Here is a 26,867-nt window from a genome sequence, read left to right on the forward strand (position 1 = left end):
GAAACCTCAACATCAGACTAATGGACCGGTTTGGTACCGTTACAGGCCCTAGTTAAACTATATGATTTTATTACTATTTTGAAAGTTATAACAATAGGGAATAGGGTCATTTTACTTTGAATAAGTGTTAGATTTTGATTTTTGTACGGTGCACAATGTTAGGTGACTTCAAAATATTAAAAAACGTTTTGGAACGTAAAAAAAGTCATTACATGACGTTCTATTCGATAAACATTTTCCTCATAAAGTAACGGAATGTTAAATAAATAAAAATGCTCTTTAAACTAATTTAACCAAGAACGTCTAATATGATTAAAACCATTAAGTCTACGTCAATCTATTTTTAAAACATCACTCCCAAAATTAGCTCACTATATTAAATTAGCAGCTACCATTAGGGGTAATTAGATAATATAAATAATGGCTCATTCATATGTATGACACACCGCTGAGTTTAATCAATGCAATGCGTTCACGTCAATTAGACCTAAGCCGACACTGTCAGTTCGCCATTATTTAGCATCCTTATTAAAATATTACATCCTTGCGCTAATTAGTAATGTGTCAACTTTATTAAATCAACTATGATTTTTAAATTAATTCGACATAAATGTTTTTGTTAATCTACATTTAATTTGCCTGTACTTACTTTGTGAATATAGATCAGTATATATGCGATTTATTATTTGTGAGAGTTTGTACATTGCTTGTGATCGTTAATAGCACAGCTTTGTTCGAAAACATTCTCGTTCATTATTTTCTTTTTAGGTAGTAATTACTTTGAGGTTATTTTAGGGAATAATTTAGACAGCCACGATTTTGGATATCCCATTTGATGTTTGTTTTGGAGAATGACTATGTGATTTCTTTCCATCTAATAATACGTAATATCATAAGGTAGATATTTATAGGAGAGGTTTTGTCATTGGGTCAAATGCGAAGTCACTAGAGCTTATCAAATTGAACTTAAATAGTATATTTATAACAATATAGTCTTAAAAATTACACCTGGATTCATAGACGATATTCATAAACGCGTCATAAAAACTTTATAACATTCATTACATCGATTACGTGCAGAATATTTATCGGGCGTAGGTAACATGATGTCACTGTGCCGTGACAGCTGCTTTCCTTGCCAAATGACATCACTTTATAGCGTGCACAATTTGCTCGGTCGCCGACGATCTTAATAGTTTCACATCTTAGCTCAGTTCATTGTTATTTCATACGCTTCCTCGTCTAACTAAATTATTTGCTCCAATTGAGTTAATGCTGTTTAATAAAAGTTATATAAAAGGTTAACATTTCATTCTTAAATGTATTTTTAAATCGTCATATTAAAAGATTATCGTGCCAGTTACATTCAAAACTACTACAAGTTATACGATGTGTTTTAAAAAAAGAACTGGTAAGACAAGAAGAATATTCTATATGCAAGTTACTATACGATTTGTAAACGTGAATATAATGATTTGATGAATTTGAATTTATATTATATAAGAAAATAAAGGATCGTACAGAAACACGTTAGCTACTCTTATATACATATTTAGTTGATATCTGATCTGAAAATTAGCGAGTTAACACCTTGCTAATTTTTATATAATCTTGTATAAAACATATCTTGTTCATTAACGATTTTACTATCATAATTACACCTATTAATGACTAACAAATACTTTTCAGAACAAGTTTACACCTAAAATACGGCGACACTTTGAGAAAATTCATGAGATTATTTTGATTATATAATTGGGTTACTCACAACCCCTTGTTTTACCCTTCATTATATAAACTTGCGTAATTGAAGGGGTTCGTAAGGCTTCGCGGAAATGTTACTACATATTCACAATAATGACGTTGAAAATATTCATATTTTGAAATTCGTCGTATAAATGCAACAGATATGAACTCAAATCAAAATCTGAATAAATGAACATACAACATGTTCAAAGTATCCTCGTTCTCACGATATAAATTCGTTCGGCAAAATGCTAAAGAATAAAGTAGATTAAACGATCTATTTGAAAAAGCTTTTTAAAACTAACTATATGCCTCGACTGATACATGCGTGTAATTATTAAACCTTTTCCTGTTCTATACATCACATATGATTCATGTTTATTGTTTAACTATTGTGTCGGCTATTTGGACAGGACAGGAAGTAAGAAAAATCAAGGAATGTAAGGGAAAATTCTTGAGTTAGGGAAACTTTGGAAGTTTTTGGATTAGAACATTGCACAATATAAATCTAGCTAAAGTTTATCGTGAAATTTTGCAATTTTTGATACTCTGATGATATAAGAAACAATGCGCCAGGTGTCGTTCTTTTTTTAAATTTCGTATTTAAGTATCATACAAAGGTATATCAAAGGCTTCGTCAGTGTCAGCGCACGCGCGATGTGACAGACTAGCGGCTTCCTGCTGAATTTCCGGTCGGACAATGCGATCTCCACTATTGTGCGTATAGCAACGCATGCGTGCAACGTTACGACGATATCAATCAGTGGAATATTGAGGGCAAAAGTATGTTTAATCATAGACTTTATGACGATTAAATATTCGTTATTATGTCAAATTTGTTATACAGTATTTACAAAGACAGATTGATGTCAGTATTTGTTTCAGGAAACTTCTTAATGTTATATATTATTTTGAAAGTAATTTATATTATTAATAAAATATTATTTTAAAACAAATTACTCTTTTAGAAAGACTATACCATTTCCAAAAACTTGCAGTGGAGAAGACTGAAGACCGCGGGACATTTACTTTTTTTTTAAATAGTCTTTAAGCTTTCTTTGACAAACATTCCACAAATGTAATTTGAATCAAAAAAAAAAAATTCTAGAGAAAGAAATCGTTCAATTAATGAATACATTATATAGAGTGAATCAACATTTAAATCACACAAATTAAAAAGTATAATAAAGCCATTATCATTATTTACAAACAGGTTTAACACATAACCAAACACTTATTCATCTAATGTAATCGATTGCAGACCGTTTATGGTCTTCGAAGAAGTAATTAACACTAGAAATATTAAAAAAACGTTTTTATTTATAAACAATAATTCATATTCATTGAGTGTTTACTTTGAATATACGCGAATGATCACGATACATAAAGTTCAATGAAAATGGAACAACTGTGTTTGTTTTACACTGATAAGCGCCGGCGTCGTTATTACTCATGTAATAACTACTGAGAAAAGCATTAGATTTTCCGATACCAAATTCAATTTATAAGGTAAAGATCACTTAAAAATTTTACATTTGGAAATTTCACGTAATTACGCCCCAAAGTCTACAACTTAACAAATAAAATTTTGAGATATTTCTTGACTTCTAATATCAACTAAATACGATGAAAAAGAAACATGCGCGAATGACCTTTATATGAAAATTTCAAGGGAAGTGTTGATGACATATTCTTAGTAAGAAAATTGATAAATATGAAATCATTGGATACAACATTTTTGAATACATAGAAATCAATGATAAGATAATAATAAATTTAACAGGTCTCTGAAACGATTCCGCTATATACAGACATGAGTAATCACATTGGTAAAATCAGCCATGGTTTTGGTTCAGAATTAATGTTTTAGCTTTTCGATTTTTATATATTTATTATTTATATACTATTCATGTTTTATGATAAAAATGGAAATATGGAATGGAATAGAAACAAAACCTATGACGTTGGTCCATCTCAAGCTATCAGTTGAAGCGACGAAAACAAAAGTTACAAATAATGAGATGAATCAAGTTTTATTGGCCTATATAAGAATTAACAATGTTGCCATTACAGAATGACAAACTGCATGAATCAGTCGAAGCGATTACGATAACCGTAAACAAACGAATTGATGTAAACGATTTACAAGTCCCGTTACTAGTGGCTAATTTAGTATCGCGTTTGTATACAATCATCAATGTAAACTGTGCTGTTGAATACGTCATAGACGGAAAGGATGCGAATAGAATCGAGCAGGTGAATTGTGTAGCGGCATTTGCATGACTCACGGTACCTGGCCAGAGCGCCACTATTAACATTTTTTACATAAACATGATATAAATACTTAACATGATATAAAATATCTGTCACGTTTCCTTGTAAAGAAATAAGATGCTCGGGAAATACCTACTCATTTTTGTCTGTTTCCAGTACACGAATTTGCATTTCCTCTTGACAATAGTTTTGACGCCCACACACGTATGTTTTACGCGTCCTTGATAGTTGCACAGATAAAATGTAAGACACATATGATTCAGCAATATAGAACATTTCTTTGTGCAAACCGCTTATCGCATCACAAACGCTGATGTCGTAAAGTTGCATGCTATGGTGCTCATAATTAAATTCATTTCAACATTTTTGTTTACATTGCTTCGTTAAACACTACTTTTATCACTTCAGCAAAGATTTGCACATATTAGAAAAATAAACAAAGTTTGAACACTCGTACAAATAAACTCTACAACTGGTCTATCAACCGATTCTCAGTTATCATTTGGTAACAACACTCATATACATAACATAACACTCTCATAGTAGCTCTCTACTATAGAAAGAATCATTAAAAAATACTATATATTTTTTTGCCATCCGTACCTTTTTGTAGTATTTATGTTTTGACCTTTAATGACCCCCTTAATTTTTAAGAACGATCGATAATTTTTACAAGGTGCAAATAAAAACCACGAACAAAAGGCATTCTTGAGATAATGTTGCAAGGAGATTGAATACCGTTTATTAAACCTACTTCCGATTGTAACCTCAATAAAGTTCAACCTTTGCACTCCAAACCACAATAGTGCACCTCATGTCTTAAAAATACCGCTTGCACAAACATCATTCACTATCGTGATGAACGTTGTAATCTATAACGGAGAAGCGTAAGATTATTCATTTGCTTAGGATGTTTTGAAATAAATTGTACAAGCCACGTAAAATTATAAATTATATTTCTAGCTAAATTAAATTTTATAAGTAAATAATGCCAGAATACATATATTCTGGCTTTTTTTGGTTTCGAATTACAAGATGAGTTCTTTTTAAAATTAAGTAGAAATATTTTAAAATGTCACGTTAACATTAAGTAAGATTTCTTAAATAGTTTAATATTTATAAATAACAATCAGCCTCGATTATAATTAAAACTATAAGCCGCCTACGTGGGTTCTCAAAAACTATTTTTTGGTATCTATACTAATATGCATAAAAAAATGCTACTAAGTATTCCTGTGAAATTATAATAATGTCTAATAATTTTATTTATAAATAAACTGCATCCATGCTGAGACAGGACGGGGCTTCCGGTGTTACTTCAAATAGTAACTGTCTATTAATCAGAAATATATTTTTTGCTGAACAACAGTCCATTTGACGTTTCTAGGGAGAACGTAAATTAAGGCATGAAGTTTTTTGAAACTTGTACTCAAATCGAACTGAAATCCATTTTTTTAACTTGCGATTGGAAAGTGAAGTGAATGTTGTTTTTATAATTAAATGAATAAATATAATCGGTACAAAGATGATAAAGACATAAATTCTTTGATTAAACAATAGACGTGAAAGTGGAAATGAGTTTCCATGCGTGGTATTACGCAATCGGCAAGAAATGGAGCAGGCATGCGTTCTCGGCACCAGGAGCGGAACGGCGCGGTTGTCATCGGGTCTACTTATGCGGAAACAATACTTGGAATCTAATTACTGCATAATACGATATTGCGTTTAATTACTTACAGAACTTTAAAACTGTTCTACATATTTATGACTTATTACTTCTTATTGCATTAAAAGAAAAAAAATATGTATAACAACCGAATTAATTAACACAATTATAAAATTCTTGTACTACATTTGTTTCGGTATAAAAAACAAAGTACTATATACAGTAAACTAACATTTATTATATCTGTTGTTTATATGTACAATTAATATATAATGTTTATGTCAAGTTGTTAATATAGTACTATGCTCGGTGGCGAGAAGTGCTAGAACGAGCGTTTCCTTTTGCGAGGAGATTGCGAAGCGGGAGCGTGAGGAGAGTGATTCCGCAGACTGTTCTCTGCTCTGCCGAAGAAGACCCAAGACAAAGTATCGACATTTTCGCTCCTTATCGCCCTTTCCGTGCTTTAAGCATCGCCGGGGTCAGGAGGTTCTCAGTATCCCTTAAGAATTGGGGGCTTAGGAGGCAAAGAAGGCATGGCTGGCTTTTAGTGGGTACATGATGCTAACTATACAAGAGATAACAGGCGCAAAACATATGTGTAAGTACTTACATCTTATCTCTATTCACTCAATACTGTACTTCAACTACAGTATTAAGAGATCGGGCCCTCGTTAGCCCTGCGACAATGTTATTGTTTACACTGAGGCAAGAATTTGAATTATTGAGAAAACATTATACATACAGAAAATAGTTTAAAATAGCATTTATTGGTCCGACCCTGGATTTGAATTTAGAATTTTTTAGCTTTTTAAGCTAGTCACTAACCGGACCATCGATTTTGTAACATAATCTGTATGAAAATTTATAAATAAAAAAGATGCGAATAAATTATCACACAGAAAAAACAGTACCATTTTTTTGTTTAAGCCGTCATGTTGAAACATTCAACTGGTATTTATGTCGACTTAGCACAAATATTTATCGCATAAAGCACCAAGAAACCGACATTTATCGTGATAACATTCCTGCGCGTCCGGGTCTCTCTAAGTTTAGGAGAGAATCTTCTTTGTCTCTACTCATACTAAATTTCAAACAAAATATTACGTTATTTCGGTTTTTTTAGGGTTTAAATAGACCTACCCCGTTAGAAATAATTCATGTTAGTGAAACATACATATAAATCAACGTAGCCAGATTAAATCTTATCGGTACGAAGTAAAAAAACCGACCTAAAAAACTTCAAATTAAAATATTAAATTCTGTTAATATACCACTGCCGTTGGGTTTTAATTTTTTTTAAAATCATTACTTTATATTTATAAATTTACTCAAATTGATTTCACTTATATACGAGATAAAACAATAAAACACTCAAAAACATTAGATAGATAACCAAAAAAGTAAAATTAATTTTGAAAGGCACCCTGAGGTTATTCGAGGATCGATTGCGATAGCGTTATCGTGATAACCGATAGCGTACAATGGACAATTACATACATATACTACATAAGAAATAATATATATGTAGCAGCCAACTGGTTAAATTACTTGTTCAACGAAATGCCTAGACATTTTACTAAAGGGCGCCGATAAACCAGCGAATTGAATGACATCAGCTTATTCATCTCCCGTTCACAGAATATAAGATATTTGTAAGACTCCATGTTTTTTTTTTTTAATTTAGTAAAAGACAAGGTCTTTGTTAGCTTTACGTGGTCAAGTCGGTCTTACGGTTAAGAAGGAGGTGTTGCTTATCTTATAACACCGAAGACTACCGATTTTCGAAATTTTTGAAAAAGCGACTCTATTTCACGAACGGAATATGAACTGACTGATGGTATTCAGACCGCTGCTAAAATGACACCATTAAATATAGTAGCTAGGCGTTTCGTTCAACGGCTCATTTAACCAGATAGCTGCGACATATATGCTGTAATAAATACTCTTTCAAGTGAACCGTGATAATAGAACCTCTGTATTACATATGGCTTAAGTATATAACTACGACCTTATTTATAGACGTTTAGCTGGTGTTTAATTAAATACTGCTTCCACCCCTGCTTGATTTTTTTTATGGTGTAGGTGGGCGAACGAGCTTATGGGCCACCTAATGGTAAGTGGTCACCATCGCCCATAGACAATGACGCTGTAAGAAATATTAACTATTCCTTACATCGTTAATGTGCCACCAACCTTGGGAACCTAGATGTTATGTTCCTTTTGCCTGTAGTTACACTGGCTCACTCACCCTTCAGACCGGAATACAACAATACTGAGTCCTGTTATTTGGCGGTAGAATAACTGATGAGTGGGTGGTACTTACCCAGACGGGCTTGCACAAAGCCCTACCCCAAGTAAAGATTGATTGATTTGTCATATGAAAGAAGGAGACAAAATATTGACCAAACTACATGTATAGTTTTGCCACGTCTTTGCTAGACAAGTCTTGGAGTTGTTTTCTCGTGTATTAATATAAACATTCAATAAACTTTCGGATTACTTATTCAAGACATTTTCAAAAAAAATCATTAATATTAATCATATAATGTTCATTGAAAACGTTGCTCATATGTTTCTCTTTGAAGATAGCAATTTAGTTGAGTTATAAGCTAATTAACAATAATGAGCTCGCAATTATAGTAATGATAATTTTATGAACAAACTGTAGTATTTGCTTTGATTTATTAACTATAAATGTAAAAGTCAATTCGAAAAATGATTCTGTTAATTGCAATAAAAATAATCTCACTTGAAATTTTGTTACTGTAAAACCAACTACGTTTCGTTGCGATCGTAATTTTTTAAGATGTATTTTAATATGAAAAATGTGAGGTAGTCTTAAAGTAACATTTTGATATTAAAACTTTCGAAAACTTTTACCAAATATATAAAAGATACATAAAATATGATAATAAAATTATCAATCATACTTTCGTACTACTTTGCATTGCACAGATACAATGCAAAAGCACCAATATTAACGCTGTCATATAGAAATTTAGAGTATATTTTATGAAGTGGTAGTCTATAACATCTATTAGATGTATTCTCTGGTGTCGCGATTAAACACATGCGTTCGCCGTATAACCGGTGCCGTAACGTAAAACAAACATGGTCAGTTGCAATTCATCACAGGTCCTCGTTTGCGTCATAAAACCGTAACGACCGCGTGATTTTTACGAGCGAGCACCAACAGGCTATCCTATCATAAATCTATCGTAAAACCAACGAATCAATTCTCAATATCGAATACTTTGTAACTTAGTAAACATCTGTATATACTATAAATGAAGGTAAAGAGGTTTAATAACAAAGTAATGATAATAATAAAAAATTCGTTTTTGTAGCAATTTTCATATCCTCTTTGAATCATCTGGTTGGACAAAATATAAAGAAAAAAACATCAAAGTATTGCCTAATGCATACCAATAATATAAATATATATAAACTCCTTACTATACCTACACTAGCTACACCACACTGTATACATCGTCTAGACACCTATAGAGTAGAAAATTAAAAGTCGGCAATCAAAGCAAAAACTTTATCGTAATAGTGCTGAGTAACTTATAGTTAATAATAGTGAAGCACGTGTAATTTTTTTAACACTAATCTATACATACAATTGAATGGCAACATAATATCGTACTATATACTTTACAGGAAGAAAAAAATGACAGACAAAATATTGATTTGATTTTTAGGATTCCGTTCGAAATTTGAATCATTTTAAATTTATGAATTATTCCATCGAAAAAATATTGTTCATTAATTCACATTAAAGATTAAACAATAGTTTTCTGTAATATCTACTAGACACAAGAAAGTCAAGCTTGTTACGTCAATAATGTTTCAAGTGGGTATGTACGAAGCTATTTATATGTGTCTACTAAAACTCTATTTGCTAATCGCGCATCTTTTGTTACAAGTTTTGCCTAGTGGTATAGTATACTTTATCTTTACAAAACAAACACATGTCATTAATGTAATAACTTTTTATTCAAATGAAATCAAAAATATACTTTATTGAAGTAGGCTTTTTAATGTTTACGTATAATCTTATAATCGTCATTTAACAACTATATTAAGTGACCCTACCACCGGTATCGGCTATCTACGTAGTACTGTTAAGGACTAATATACAAAAAAGAAATTTTAAAAATGTTACTTAGATAACATCATGTTAAAGCAAGGTTTTACATTGTTATGCTTCTTTCTATTGATTTATCTGTTTAAACAAATAATCCCCTTATTATCAGTTTAAGATTAAGAAGACTATTTGACTATGTCGAGGGAGAGATGGGTTAGTTACACAATAATTTAAGATATGGTCAGTTTCGAGAATAGTTACTTCGAAAAATGATCATAAAACAAACTGTAACACACAATATATACCTTCTATAAAAATTTAATTAAACTTATGATTGTCATTGTGCTCTCATAAAAACTAAGAAATTTTGATGAAGTATTTCATACACAAAAAGCTGCAAACGAATTCGACACAGAAATATTATAAGTCTCATTTAAAAAACTAGTCAGCCTTACTCTCCTAAACTCTTGACTCCGCCCTCATTGGTCAAATCAAAGAGCGCACTTTCCTGGCTTAGGTCTCGCTCCCAAAGGTTACAGAAAAGCGAAAGGAAGGTTACACGTAAATAAATAAAACCTACTATCACCCAGTAGTTTCTTGTAAAGATTCAACTATTCATTCACACTTTCAACGTAAAACGAATTTGACTAGCATACAAATAAAAAGGTGCCATCGAACTCATTACATGTGAGGCTTCTAAGCTGGATGCAGGCTGTCTGATATGGGAGCCACCTACGCGGCTTCCTATACCACGGCTCAACTGCACTAAGTAACGTTTTACATTTGATATCCGTTTTATTACACTTCACGTGAAATAGGTCACACCTGCATTTTTTATTTACTAGGCCCAGTGGTAATTACATTAAAACCTTACATAATGCGTTTTTCTTTTTCTAAGCCGTATGTTTCTAACTGCACTATAGTTATAACAGCATGTAATAAAAATAATATTATAACGACTAACAATATTTAAAAAGAATTCTAATTCTAATAAAGAATTCTAATATGGAACTTATTTTATTAAGATAAATTAAACTAAATGCCTTATAAATCCGCCTGTCCCTGTCCTTTACTTTGGAACATTTTTACGTGAGACATGAAATTTAACGCAATATAGGTACAACGTGCTCATTAGGTAAACCTATAGATAAATACCTAAGTTCCTCCATCAACAATTACGTTATGTATCTTACAAAGATATATTCATTATTAAGCGACACGTCTGAGCTGAGAATTATAATTACACTGTTATTATCTATGACTTAAATATACACAACAACGAGGTGTAAAAAAAGAAATTAGTGATGCTTGACTAGATTTCAGCCTGGTTCCGATTCATTCGTAATATGAATTGGGCTACTTGCGTTTTAATGTGATTAAAAAATATTTTTCGAGCATTAAACGAGTGGAATTAGTTGAAGCCTCCAAATGTAATAAAAATCACGTTTTAGAAATTACAAAAAAAAGTAGCTGTGTGGAAGTAAACGATTCGAACGACCTTCACGAAGGTGACTGTCCGCTCACAAAGGAGTCCAACTATCTATAGAATATAGGGGCTTGTAAGACTTCTATTAATCAGAATAAAAAGCTTTAGAAAGAGTGCCAAGATCTTTTGATAAGAAATTCGTGAATTGTATTACAGGTACAAAAGTAAAATAATTACTTCGCTTAGGGCAAAAAATACCTTAAATATTTTAAGTTAATTTTTATAACGTAGACACCCTTTATGACAAAAACAAACATTTTTGTATCATAATTTTACAATCCTTTAGAATGAATAGATTTAAAATAATCTCGTAATGCCACTGTTACGGATTGGTGATAGGTACTACCAAGAACCTGCTAAGTTCTTACTCTTTTCCTACAATTAATTACATTACTACGAAGACACATATTCCTTTTAAGAAAATACATCCCCCGAAACAAGTGAAAAGTTAAAAAAAAATCGTTTGTATCACAATTACCTTACCTAACACCAAAACTAAATTTGGTTCAAAAACTCCAATATATTATACCTATATAATATGTGTCTAAAACATTGCTCTCATCAAACAAGATTACGCATTAATAATATTATTTTTGGGATTAAAATAACCATCAGATATAGTCCGAAATGTTTCGATTACAAAATCGGACCGGCGACAATACGTGATACTGCATTCATATAAAATATTAGAGGGATACCATTATTTAAATTAATTGTGTATTCGTGAAATTTAAAACGATTTCATTGTTCGTAAAATGTATTAAACATAATCTCTCAATAATCGCATTATTGATGTTTGGAATCGTGGTTGCGTTCATATTTACAAATTATAATTAATCTTTTTACTGTTATTGTTATGCGTTAAAAAAGCTTCATGATGAATACTAAAAATATCATTTTCGGTTTATTATTATGAATAAGTTCATTCGTTAACGTAAGCAAACATTTTTAATAGTAATAAAACGCCGTGTAAATATTAGCACAGAAATAAGATAAGTCGCGTCGAAGGCATTGGAGGTTACCACGCGATTTTTTACGAGTGAATGAACTCGGTCGACGCGCCTTATCGTACGTGTAAGATATCGCATTAAATCGGACAAATATTGATACAAATCTGCATTCAAGTGACCAAAATTATTTGTCGTCTGAGTAACGAGTAACGTATTTCGGACGATCATTTGATAGCTATTTTAAGCACAATTTACATTTTAAGTCTTAAAGATTATTGAATCGTTTCAAATATTTTTGTAGCTTCAATCGTTTCAATACAGTCAATGGATTTGAATCTTACGGTTATGAAATTTAAATGAAGCCACAATCTAAATTGCGCAAATTGTACAATCAAGTCTGGCACAGCGAGTGGGAGGCCATACGAAATAGGACAACGTCAAAATAGGAAATGCCACCCTCGGGAATTAAACGAGCTGGCCCGAATGTTTCTTCGCGTAATGCGACTAAATTGACGATGTCTTCAAGGAGGAAACCGTGGGAGACGCTATATTCAGGCAGTGACGCGGCCTAATAGAGGTTAAGCTGTTTGCCCCTTCATAATGAAGCCTCGCGCCTTGTTGGACGCAACTACGCTATACAAATTGGATGACTTGCATGAATCTATCTGAATTTTTGATACATGAAAAATGAATTCAAGTAACTGATTGGCTTTGTTAGAAAGAGGTGAATTCGTCGATAACATATTAACGCGTCCAGTGTCTCAAACATAAACAATGTAATAATCTTTGGCGTTTAATAATTTTACCGTTTTAATGGTAGTGGCATTCTTTCGCATTGGAAACAGTTCAGCCAATTGAAAACTCGAGTTCACGATATCACGTGCTCGCTTTGATTTTTATTGCATCAATTCGAATACCGTAGTCCAAATGAAACATGGCATCTGTTCAGCATCGACTCTTCAAGACATTAGACTCTAAAAGCGTGCGGTTTAAAATTATTGCCTGCGCTATTTTAAATATTTTTTATAGTTTCTGTACGAACATTTCAATATAATCATATAACTTTCATATACTATTTATCGTATTTTTAGTGGCGGATTATTTTGGTTAGATAGCTAATAATTTTGCTTACTATATTTATTTACGTATACAAAACAATTTAATTTTAATTTTGAATTACTTAAGTAGCCTGATTTTTCGTATGGTATTTATTTAATATTCACAAAGTGATAATAATTTAACATGAAATGAAAACAATATAGTACTTACATACAAAAGAATAACTGGAAGGTCGTTGACCGACAAACTCACTTTAATATTCTGATCGGTACTTTCTATTGACTATACTAACTCACAGAGCTTGGAAGGTATAATAAAAGTTGGCACTTTGTAAAAATATGGCCGGATATGTGTCGAAATTTAATCTATCAATTCTCATCAATTTTACTATAAACTCGGATACTTCCCCTCGTCAGCCCAGTTGTAGGCAGAACAGTCAAACGAGTTTATACAATTTGTTTGGTAAATAACGGTGAATTGTTATATTTGTAAATACTTACTGTGAACTTTTGATCGTGCTTTCTTAATCCCTTACTTAATGTTATATAAGTGTTAAGAAATTATGGATGTCCGTCATCAGCTCTAACAAAACTTTTGAGGCAATCTTGCAAAAGTCGTCATAAAAATTAAATTATTAAACAGCTCACAATTATTCATAATTTGTGTTAGACGTAAATAATATTAATCTATTTATATATAAAAAAAAAACAGTTACCAAAAAAAGGAAGTAGTGGATGGTATCTAAGAAGATACAAAAAGAATAAGGCGCTCTAACAACAGTGTTAGCATGAGGAATGTGGTCCCGTCAGATATCTTTATAACAGACTCAGAGCAAGTTAGGTATATAATGATGTAGACAGGCTTACGATTGTGATTAGATACCTTCTAACATTTGACAATGAAATATTTACATGTCAAAACTAGCACGCGTTACATACACATGTCTCATATGATAATTACGCTTCTTTTCAACAATACTGATAGAAATATTGCATTATGAAAATGCGAAGCTATAGTTTTAAAGAAAATGTAAAACAAAATAATAAAAAAGTATATACCTGTAGTCACATCTGATCTTGGTAACCAAGATCAGTAGAACAGGTTTGTTGTAAACGACGTCTAGTCGAAGTTCTAATGGATATTGTACTCTGTATAATAAAACGCGTGTGGCCAATATAAGAGAATGCGTTTGTTACAAATATGCCAATCAACGCTGTCTACTAAAGAATTATGAGTGCCAGGCAACACGATATATTGGTTAAATAGTTTATAACTTTTGTATTTGCGATCAAGTATTGGATACTTCAGTATTAAGTTTATATAAATTCCCATATAAAACAATGATAATTATCTAATCTTATAAAAAGTAACAAAACCTGTTTAGACGTCAAGTCAACGGCATAATTTAAAAATGTACATATAAAAAGCTCAGTACATATTTATTATAGACGAGATTTTATCTGTTATATTCTGATTCAATTAGTTAAAAAAATAACTCAAAGCATTGAATTATACAAAAACAGAAAAACAATATACACTTATTTCTTTGAATACAAATACAACAATATCGTAAGGACAATACAAAATACGTGATTGAAAAGTAGAGTCCGTAATTCTACCCACTTATCAATCAGCAATACCTACTTAAAATTGTATTCCTGTTGTCCTGTGTCTATCTTCGTTACATTGACTTACTGAGCCATCGCTCAGTAAGTCAATGTAACGAAGATAGAAGTAATAACATCTTCGTTACCAAAGTTGTTGGGCACTGGTGGTGGTAACTGGTGACAACTTACCATCTGATGACTCATTTAAAAAATTTACCTAAAATCATGTACCACCATGCTGTTAAGTACGGTTATTAAAAATAGTAAATGTTAACTATTTATTAAGTCAAGTATAAAATACATATGTATTATTGTTGTCAAGTTGTCAACATATTTAACGAAAGATAAATCATTTGTTTCTGAAAAAGCCGATGAGCCACACAGGTAACATATTAAATTTATATTTTCCTTAAAGTAATGCCTACTTTTCAAGTTAGATACATCTACAAGCTAGGAGTTTTTTATTCTTATATATGTATATTATTTTTTACTCTTATATATATATATATATATATATATATATATATATATATATATATATATATATTATTATGTACGTTAATATTGTAAGAGTCATATTTCGAAGTATTTTGGTCTGTTATTTTCAACTAATGTGACTAATGTTTATTACATCAATGGTATTTGATAAGGTTTTATAATCTGTCGATATCATATAATTAATAATTGATAAAGCACGTAAATAGTCATAATTTTTTTTAATAACAGAATTGTCCAAGTGTAGGTATTGAAGACTTATTATTATGAAAAATCTTTTTCAATTTTTATGTACTATTACTAATGACTATTTGGATTTAACGGTACATTCTACATATCGGTAAATATTCTATGTGGAATTTTAGTTGTTAGTATAACGTATAAATAATAAAAGAATCATGGGGTGCCATGAGGCTTGGAAATTTATGTTCCAATTTACGAGATTTACTTGGAAAATTATTAGATAGTATATTGTATTGCCTGATAGTTCATAAGATCACGAGCGGAAAATCACAAAATATTAAAAAGTTTTAATAACGTAGAACTTTTTTGAAATATTGTTTTAAATGAATGTTTACAAACAAATTGCTGTCACGTATAGGTATTGAGTTCCCACGCGAGCTTTTTTTATTGTAAATTAGTTCAAACCAGAATTATCTGAAATAATTTTAAAGTGGAATGCATTGGCTAGCTATCTTGTGTTACATCGGCTTATAGATAATTAACGGCACGGGCGAGGTCGGGCGTGGCGATTTATTGCTTTACAAGATATTGATAGCGATTCTACTATAAACACGAGCAAGACTACAATAAGTGTAAATCAATCCGCGTTATACGAACACTTGGTATAGAGTACATGCGCTTTGAGATTTTTCTGCCTATTTTTGTTAATTTTGCTACATTTAAGAATATTTTAATTTATACTATGAATTCAGAAATGATATTTTTACGGGAGCGTAAAATTGCTCGACCTGAAACCCAAACTTCATACAAAATAGTTCAGCTATACCTAATTATTACTCTAGGATCAAATAATTATTAAAAATGTTATTTAAGTTTACGATAAACAATTTAGTCAATCTAGACGTTGCTATAAATTTAAATTGTATATAAAAATACAATTCAATAATCGGGTTTTCAATTACATTTTGACGATAACTTTATATAAGATTAGAAATATATAACGGCAAATATTATTTTAGTCGTTCACTGAACGGTTCAACAGATACATCGATCGCATATTATCGTTATCGACTTATCACTATCGACCGATAAGAGTTGGAACTTGTAACTCCGTACAATAGTACTCGGCTCTTAAACTAATTCTTGGAAACGGTTACAAATAGGCTAATTCTATAGACTTATTTGTAAATGTAAAGTATTGTAAACTTTAGTTTGAACGTTACTTATATTTTCTAAGATTCATGTCTTTAAATTTATCGGACTAATATTCGTGATGTCTTGTTCAACGATTTTGCCTTTTTTTTGTTAATTTAGTAATTCTTAAGAAAAAACTTTCGCTTGAGAACTTAGTAATACCCAGTATCGTATTGTTCCCGTTAGAAGGGAGAGTGAGCTAGTGTATAACAGACACAAAGGTCACAAGGCGCAAGAGTTTTGGATGGCCCATTTGCCAAATAGCGTCCTTTTTCTATCATTATTTTGTACTAGATCAAATTGGCACATTTAATTTTCCAATAATTATGTACATATAAAAAAATAAACAACTAATTAAGGAATAGATCTAAGCCAGTCGTTCAGTAGGAATTAAATTAAAAAGTAGCATTTTTTATTTAAATTAAGAAAATTACGCCATAATTTATTTCATGGTATAACTAACTGCTATAGGTACCTACCTAATTTTATTAGCATCCAGCCTTGAGGTTTATTACAAAACATCCAAACCAAAACTATCGAATTTCGTGTTTTTATTACTATGCAATGACGTAAATAAGGAACACAATTATATGTATAAGCTTTCATTCGCCACTTGTGGAGTTTTGATATAATTGACAATTTGAAACAGTTTGGCGACCTTGACAGCAATCTATACGGGACGGTGGCATCACGCCCGTGGGCGCGCCTGTGCGAAACTTTAATGAAATATTTTTCCGGTATTTTATATACATCTATATGTATCGATTACAAAAAATAAATAAATGAGATCGATAAATTACAAAATCATATTCGGTTTTTATATTGTAAGTACGAAAGTTATGAACGAAAAAATTGACTTCAATTTTTTATTTTAAAATCAATGTATACCTTTTTTATAATTTCAATAAATTACTAACAGGTCCCGAGAAATTTCTTCTAGCATTTCCTATACTAAAAAGGAAAGTAGGCAAAGTTTTAAAATCGATATCGAAATGAAAATATAAACTTAATTATTAATCACAAATAGGTATGTCATGCATGTGGTTTTAATTGCTACATTTGTTATTATAATAATGTATAACCATAGATAATTATGCAAATTGAAGTTGTTATAGTATGTAGTGTTAACAAATAGTAGAAGTATTTTTTTTAACCAAGCTTTTAAGTAATCTGTGTAGTTTTACATAATTTTAATACACTCAACGGTAAATCCATCAGAAAGCAAGTCAATTACTAAAAACTCAGGCAATTTTTCGATTCGATTATTTGATCTTTAATAATAGCTTATGGAAAACATAATGTTTTTATAAACCTATTACTACAGTAAATATTATAGAGTTACATACATTTATAGTAGTGTTACATATGTTTTCCATGTATATTATGCCATATTACTAACTACTACAACTTTTTGAATTTTGAAATATACAATATACATAACAATATGACACACATACAAAACCGAAAATATTTAAGCTTTTGTGTAATGTATAATCTGTCCTATATTCTATGTGGAAATAAATTCAGCATAACTATTACAGTTAATCTGTATTGAGAAATCAAATTAAACCTTTAATTCCTAAAAATAATGACTTAGTCATCAGGATACCTTTTTATTGTTGAATAGAGCTAATAATTTGTCAATATTTCTGCATTCATGCATATATAGAGTTTATTAAATATATATGCGATTTAATTACTGATGGAATATGCCAATGCTTAAACATTCTTAGTTATACAAATAAATGTAGGCGTATTTGATGTAATCTTTCATAATTTAAACTCCTATGGCCATGATCTACTTTAGTCAAAACAATGTAAAACAAGTTCTATAAAAATGAGCAATCTAATCAAAAAGTAAACGCCTAGTTTAGGGCTTGATATGATAAGATATTATTTCTTATTATGTTAACCGTAATAAGTAACAAAACCTTGATTTTATAACATCCTTTTTAATATCATTGAAGTGTCTAGTAATAGATGATTGATATCTTAAATATTTGTAAAACGTTTTGATACTTGAGAATCGGAAGTCAGTCAAATAAGAAAGAAAATAAAGAAACCATAGGTCTCCTCGAAAAAAAAAAGTCTATAATTTGTAAGACTATAGATTGAGCCTGAATAAATTACTTATTAGTTCTGCAATGTTATTATATGAATATATGAGGACCTCAGAGTAATACCTACAACGCATTATGAAATGTTTATGTTTAAATTGTTTTGTAATAAAACTTCATTGATAACTTCGCATCAATGTTTTAATTGCTTAACTACTAATCTTATAAATCAATCATGGAAATGCTTGCAGCCAATCAAGTAATTATGCTCATTGCACTAGCAATGATCAATTCATGTTTTTATGTCTCTTTCAAACCACAGATAAATTAAAAAACAAAATTGCATTATAAAAGTTTGTTAATAACTGCAATAAACTTGTCACTTGAAGAAGAGCAAAAAAGGTAAACGTTACATAAACATTTGTATATATATTCTTGTAATAACAACCAGGAATTAACCCATGACACATAATTCATTATTTTGTTTACAAATATTTCCTATGTTACTATTTATAATTATCTGTTCCATAGATAACTAATGAATGTAGGTGTTACTTAATCTAAAATCACTATTCAAGTAATTACTTACCTTGCGAAAAGCGAACAGCTCATTTTGCAGTTTCTGCCTCTCTGCAGAGGGCTGCTGGCCCTTCCCACGTATAAACTTTAGCATTCTGCCGGCCTGCAACAAGACAATCACTTAGCACACTTCACAGAGCACCACAGGACATTAAAACAGACACGAGCCTACCATGATTTCATATTAGACGAGCGAACACTAGTATGTTGACCGGCACCGGAAAGCCGACTGACTTCGCAGCGCCTTCCTGGCTCAAACGCGGCGTTGTCACCGCTTAGCCCCGCACCCAGATAAAAACATTAGTTATTCTTGAAATCGCAAGATAACCGGTGCGGAGATAACATTTTAGATAGCATGGAAATGTTTAGGAATATTGAATTTATAACTTGTAATGATCGTCGAACCAACCCTTAGACAACGCCTGTCGAGCAGGTTACATGTTTAACTGAACATTGTTTTGAACGTTACGTGTAGTTTTATACTGGGTATCAAAAGATTATCCTAACTTACGTACCTGAAGACGACAGTTTGAAGATTTTTAGTTATAAAATCCAAATTTAGAGGAATGACAGACAAGTCACAACGGCGTCAGAAATACATACAAACACAATGCAAGAACATAATATTCATGAACGTACGCACACGAAACGCACCCACACTACACCATGACGTGACGTGACTGGTTTTGTAATGTTACCATACGTTGAATTGGGAATTAGAGGTCTTAGTTAAAGATAATTTTTTTAAAAAGTACAACTTTATTGAAATAAAAATACGGTAAAATCTTCATTAATAATAATAACAATTTTTAATTGCAATTTTAGGTTAAGTAATATTTTCTATGTTGAAATAAATCGAAAAACAAGATGCGTATGTTTTAAGTTTACAACAAACTGAGTTAGAAATAAGTTACAAAAATCATAATTTATTTGTAATTGGGTTAGAATAGCTTGAGTTATTGATTATACCCCTGTTTCTGGTCTATACATGTGCTTAAAGGAATTTGAAACTGGCAACTCTTGAATGTCAGAACTGAACTTTCTTGTCATAAGTGAATTAAGTGAAAGTATGTCTTCAAACAAGTAGCGGTAAGTTTAAAAATATGAAATAATTTGATTGAATAATTAAAATAATGATGATATACTCCATTTTAAATCTTGGCGATAATTTCGTTTCAAGTAAATATTATGAATTTGGTTTTAGTCCTGATTATTTCATTTTATTTTATATTGTGATTAAAATTACCTACTAATTATGTTCGTTCAAATTACACACTAATATTACTATAATTTAATATAGTTTTCAATTCTTACTATCTTTACAAGTAATTAAGTGATTTCAATCTAACTACAGCTTATTAGACTTTTTTCTCCGACTTTCTTCAGTAACTGCTTGGCAATCCACAAGATGGCGTATCTCCTTTTTGGTTTTTACACTCATATTCAAATAAAAATTGCATATTCATTCGAGTATACAGTGTAATTGATCCTGCCATTTGCTAAGAATTAATAACATTAATTAAATTTAAAATATTAAAAAAATACAGAAGATGTTGAAAAATACGCAGGAGTGATTTTTTTCAAAGTGTTTATTTTTATTGAGTACTGTAGGTGTAGATAATGGGATAAAAACGTTTCAAGTCTTTCCAAAGGCTGCTAACACTGATTGCTCGTTTTCTGCAATCACTTACTGACAATGCTAATACAGGTAAGTTTGAGTATCAACAAAATCTTTACATTGTAATAATTCGTATATATAAACCTGGACAGGCACAGATTTCGCATGGGTTTAGGACGGGCCCGGAATGTACATAAAAGCCTCATGTAATCATACTTAGCTCTTATTAGTGGTCATGATCTTTTCTTATATTTTCAGCAAACACTATATTCTAAAATTTTAAATAACTTTAAGAATTTTTTAACCTCAATAAAAATATAAATTTTGTTATTAAACACCAGGAACATCCCCATCAATAATTACGAATGGTAAGCCATAAAAAGTTTTTCTTTTGTATGGAAATATATTTATCAGTTTTGTTCCATACTAGTTGTCACATCCAACTTTGCACGCGTGTTATTGGAAGTCATAGGGTTTACGTATTAACAGTAGGTTTAGTTATATACAATAAGTAAAGGTTAAAAAATCTACATCATGGCCACGTGGAAAGGTTTCTTTCATTCAGGTTTCTTCATTGGTAGATTCACAAACATATTACTACTGCTACTCTGTTACTCTGGTACTTCTGCTACTCGACTGCACAGAGTCAATAACTGTTTTGTGGGGCAATAAATACGGTTATACAACAGCATTCAAAAAACCGTTCAAAAAGCTTTTCAATATATATATATATTTAAAAAAAAAATTCAAAAAGGACCCGATAAGTTTTTTTACGCCGCATCGCCCCAGGTCAGGTATTTTCTTTTCTGAACGGGTGGTAGTGTTTAATTTGACTATCAATAATAATAATCATAAGGAAATGTAAATTTCATATTGAAATTTTGAGGATTGATGATTGAGGATGAGGATCAAAATCATTTTGACATTTGAGGATGAGTTTGAGTTAAAATATGGCTGTTTTAAGCATATATAAATTGCAGCTAGGCTTAAAATATTCTAAAATTTTAAATACAAAACTTACCTTTATATTCATGAAATATTAACAACTCATCGGCACCAATTTTGGGCATTTTATGTGCCCTTTGTCTGCAGTTCACTAAACCTTCAAACCGAATAAACAATCAGGCCCGCCGCTAGCTGTTTTGTCGCCCGCGTGCAATACCTACGATGCCGCCCTTTTTTTCGCTGCAAAAATGCATACCACTTTTCCTCCACATGAGGTGGGGGGCGGGGTATATACCTGCTAAAAAAGCCACTCCGTCTTTTTGGATGATCTCACGAGATCGTTTGTGCGGACTACCTGGACGTCCTGACGGTAGGCTCACCTCTGCGGGGTTCCAGTTCCTAGGGAGTTCTCAGTGTATAGAAACCCTTAACCCCGGGACACTTATGGCGGGAGGAGAAGACATCCACTGCTAAGACCCCTACTTCTGGTCTTCTTCGGCGAAGCGGGTCCGCTGCAGTGTTCCACCGGTCCCGTAAGATAAGTGCCTTGTTACGAGCATTATGGGAGTCCAACCAAATAGGCGTATATTCCGTCCAAGTACAGAATCAGCAAACAAATCCCATACCATTGCATCGAGGAGTGAGACAAGGGGACGTTATTTACCCCAAATTGTTTACTATTGCACTGGAGGATATGTTCAAGACGCTGAACTGGAAAGGACGTGGCATCTACATCAATGGCGAATACATCTCTCACTTGAGATTTACAGACGACATCGTCATTATGGCAGAAACGCTGCAGAACCTACAACAGATGCTGAACCAGCTGGCTGATTCTTCTATGTGCATCGGCCTACGGATGAATTTGGATAAAACCAAGTCATGTTCAATGAACATCTTCTACCGGAACCGATTGCGATACACGGTACCGATACCTTGGGCAGACTTTGCGATTAGGTAGAAACAACCTTGAGGACGAGGTGAATAGAAGAATTCAGCTAGGTTGGGTAGCGTTTGGAAAATTACGTCGAATCTTTACAGTGTAGCCCAAGAACGATCTCAGTGGTGTGCTATTGGAGAGTCCTATGTCCAGCAGTGGACGGAAATGGGCTGATGGATTGGATTAGATTTATTGATTTGCAATAAAAAAACAAAATACCATGCCATAGAGCGCACGCAGGCAAAGTGTTTAAGGTCCCCCTACGTTGGCATTGATGAGCTTCAAGCTGAGTTGGACAAAATGTTGCCCGAAGCTCCATCTACCATCCAGGATGAGGCCCTGATCCCTCATATGTGTCTGCGCCTTAACTACCGTCCCTTGGAGGGCGGTAGACACTCCTCGAGGAGATCTCAACGAGGACCGTGGATTAGGAGGGCCTCCGTTTTAGTTAGATAAAACTTCAAGACCAGCACCTCGATTCGATCCACCGAGACCGACTCTCCGACCTTAGGGCCGCCATCTGAATGGTTCGCCCCGTCACCGTGATGAGGGCGTTGTCTGCGTACAACACACCCATCCCGGGCATTCTACTTAAGAATTTGTGGGAATTATAATAATGACTTGAATTAGGTACGTGATGTGTTTGCTCAATTTGCCGCCCCCTGGGCGTGCCGCCCGCGTGAGGTGCACGCGCTGCACACCCGCTTACGGCGGCCCTGTAAACAATATTGAGTACTGTTTGACGGTCGAATATGTTTTGAGTCGGCTGTACCTACCCAGACCGGCTTGTACAGACCACCAAGAGGTTAAGATTTAGGTGCTCTAATCATGTACCATTTCGGCTCTATAAATTATATTAATTTCAAAATCTATAATCATGGCTTATGTATAATTATAATCAAATATTATTTACGTGACTAATGAAAGCTATTGTTTGTTAACATAATTAAGATACAATATTTTTGAACAATACTCCTGCGGAAATATTCCATTAAAACCTCGCTCGTACATTTCGTTGCTCACATTCGAGTAAGTGCATGTCGACAGGTTGGACAGGCACTTATTGCTTGAGCCTCGAGTCCTGACGTTAAGAGTACTAATGGCACGTCTGTTTGGAGACTTTAAATTTATCAATTTTGAAGATACTTTTATGATGCGATTTCGGTTGTAGATTTTTTCGTTATTCTGGGTCTTATCGGCACAACCTTTCATTTATAATAACAAACGTTGTATTTATTTTTTGAAGATGATGTTTTTATTAAATCAATTTCTGGTTTACGTTTAAAGGTTTTTGTTATTTATGTTGTAAGTATAAAAGAAGGATATAATAATAATGTAACTACTGCAGTGACTTTTTCATTATCCTTCATATTTTTTAGAACTACAAGATTACTAGAGTAATTTCATACAAAACGAAGAGAACCACTACCAACTTCAATGTGTAGAAGTACTAGTATAATGTCGGTAACACTGCTTATGTAAAGAAAGTAATACTGAGCACGTTAAAATAAGTTTTGTGTAAGGACAAAAATAAATATTACATTATTCATATATTAAAAGTCAAGGTATTATAATTCATGCAGGGATATTCCCACCGGTAATATAACGGACTTACCTTGATTGTCCTTTGTATAAATTATCAATGTAATGGGGTTTATAACGCCCCAGAGACGAGAGCTTTTAATTGTTATAATGACCTGATTCTCCACCCAGAATTGACTTCAGATGAAAGGAAACCTCGATTGCCAACAACATGTTTATTTATTTTTAGAAATATGTGTTTAGCCCTTATTGAAAATCCTATTATTTCCTTGTTATAAATTAATAGGTTGGGGAAAAAGTTTCTTCGTATTTTATATGAAAATTCAAAAAGTTTCTTTTATAGTTTATTTACATTTGACTAAAGTATGTAGGTGCCATTTTGTTCCATAACTTTTTGCCATCTTGTTGGTAGTGACATGATCCCATTGCTGTAAAAATTTTGGGGCTTCTGATCGAAAAACTGCGACAAGTGGTTTTGGCAGTCCTCTCGTAATGTTAACCTGACACTGCCTAAGGAATTCTGCAGAGACCGAAACAGATGAAAATCTGAAGGTGCAAGGTCAGGACTATACGGCGGATGCATTAATACCTCCCAGCCAAACTCTCGTAATTTTTGTTGAGTGGCTAAAGATGTGTGAGGTCTAGCGTTGTCATGGTAAAAAACCACACCCCCTCTGTTGATCAATTCTGGCCGCTTTCTCTCAATTTCTTGCTTCAATCTCATCAATTGTTCGCAATACAATTCTTAATCGATGGTCCTGCCGGGCGGTAACAGCTCATAATGAATGATGCCCTTCCAATCCCACCATACACACAGCATTACCTTGTTGCGAGTTAATCCGGGTTTTGCCACAGTCTGTGAAGCTTGACCGGCCTTTGACCACGTTCTTTTTCGCACGTTCTTGTCGTATGTGATCCACTTTTCATCACCAGTTATCAGCTTCTTCAAAAATGGTTCGGTTTCATTACGTCGTAATAAAGAATCACAAATGAGTACACGGTTCATTAGGTTTCTTTCAGTGAGTTCATGAGGCAGCCATATATCGAGCTTTTTTGTGTACCCAGCTTTATTCAAATGAGTCAAAACCGTTTTGTGGCCAATTGCCAGTTCTTCAGCTACATCGTAACTACTAATATGCCGATCTTGCTCCACTTTTTCAAAAATGGCATCAATTTTGTCCGTAACAGGGCGACCAGAGCGAGATGCATCTTTGATATCAAAATTTCCGGCTTGAAAACGCTTAAACCAAACTTGCGCTACTCTCACAGATACTGCATTAGGTCCATAAACATCACAAAATTTTTTCGCGGCTTGAGTTGCATTTTTGCCTTTTTTATAGTAAAATTTTAAAATGTATCGAATTTCTTCTTTAGATTCACTCATTTTAACAACAACAAAAACAAATGAAAATCACACAAATTCCTAATTTGAATTTGGAAGTACCTTCTTTAAAATTAAAACTTTTTAATGATACCAAAACCAGCCAGATACAAATGGTATAGCCAAAGAGATTTTATTACAAGTTCATACATACTATATGCGAAAAGACTTTTTCCCCAATCTAATATTAAATTTGCTATAAAAAGTATTATTAATATAATGTATCTTTTTGTATAGATTCACCTTGCCTTCTTGTGACTGGCTTACATTTGTAAGCATCTGGCTTTTGTTTTATTTTATTATTAGTGAATAGTAACATGTGTAAAAATATATTAAAGTAAGATAAAGGTAAATCTGGCCTCTTATAGAATATTCAATCAATTCAAGTCATGTACCAATAATAATAAGCATCGATCTTACGAAGGTTAAGGATAGCTATTTAAAAACTTGAAGTTCATATATAAAAAATAATTAAAAAAAAATTTTGATTGTATGATTTTACCGTAGAAGTGATATCGAACATTGGATCCTGTACGAAGTTACCACAAAACTACATTATCGCGGCAGAAATCGAATGAAGCTGGTTTCACATCTGCGGTATGTACTGATTTTACATGCTTTCAAACACACCGGGACGACTACGATACTGAATTTTTTGGAGAATTCATAGGGTAATTTCAGTACTTCGGGATGGCCAAAATAAAATGATAATTTACAATGATGCTCCAATCTCTCTATCTTTTGCTACAATACTCCGCTATCGTTCCATTTTTGACAGCTCAATCATTTTTAAAATAAGAAATAGTGTTGCATGCCAGTATTAAATGTTATGCCATATAAAATAATATTAATTACAGTTTTATAAATTATTGATCAATTAATTACAATAATAATTGTGTATAATAAAGTAAATTTAATAGCCCCCTGCTATATTCATAATACGAAACAACAATGTATATAATAAGTATAATGACAACACCGTATCGAAGGCTAGGGTTCTCTCTAACAATAGTCATCAAAATTTTCATTTTTCTTTTCATGTGGTTAATAGATTT

At 32.3% G+C, this 26,867-nt stretch overlaps 1 protein-coding gene across 5 annotated transcripts in view; it reads right to left on the bottom strand.

Annotated features, from left to right (window-relative positions):
* LOC124544567 (lethal(2) giant larvae protein) overlaps positions 1-20,061 on the bottom strand; it is a 46,790-nt gene extending 26,729 nt beyond the window's left edge. For 4 of the 5 annotated variants that reach the window (XM_047123172.1, XM_047123174.1, XM_047123173.1 and 1 more), the window contains exons 1-3: positions 19,902-20,061; positions 19,559-19,660; positions 19,397-19,489 (exon numbers count right to left, since the gene is read on the bottom strand). In XM_047123172.1, the coding sequence (XP_046979128.1) occupies positions 19,397-19,489; positions 19,559-19,561 (96 nt within the window). In that variant the 5' untranslated portion in view covers positions 19,562-19,660; positions 19,902-20,061. The remainder of the gene's footprint in view (positions 1-19,396; positions 19,490-19,558; positions 19,661-19,901) is intronic. The other variant, XM_047123171.1, reaches the window with a different exon arrangement.
* Positions 20,062-26,867: the final 6,806 nt, after the last annotated feature.

Source organism: Vanessa cardui, chromosome 5 (genome assembly GCF_905220365.1).
Source record: "Vanessa cardui chromosome 5, ilVanCard2.1, whole genome shotgun sequence".
NCBI lineage: Eukaryota > Metazoa > Arthropoda > Insecta > Lepidoptera > Nymphalidae > Vanessa > Vanessa cardui.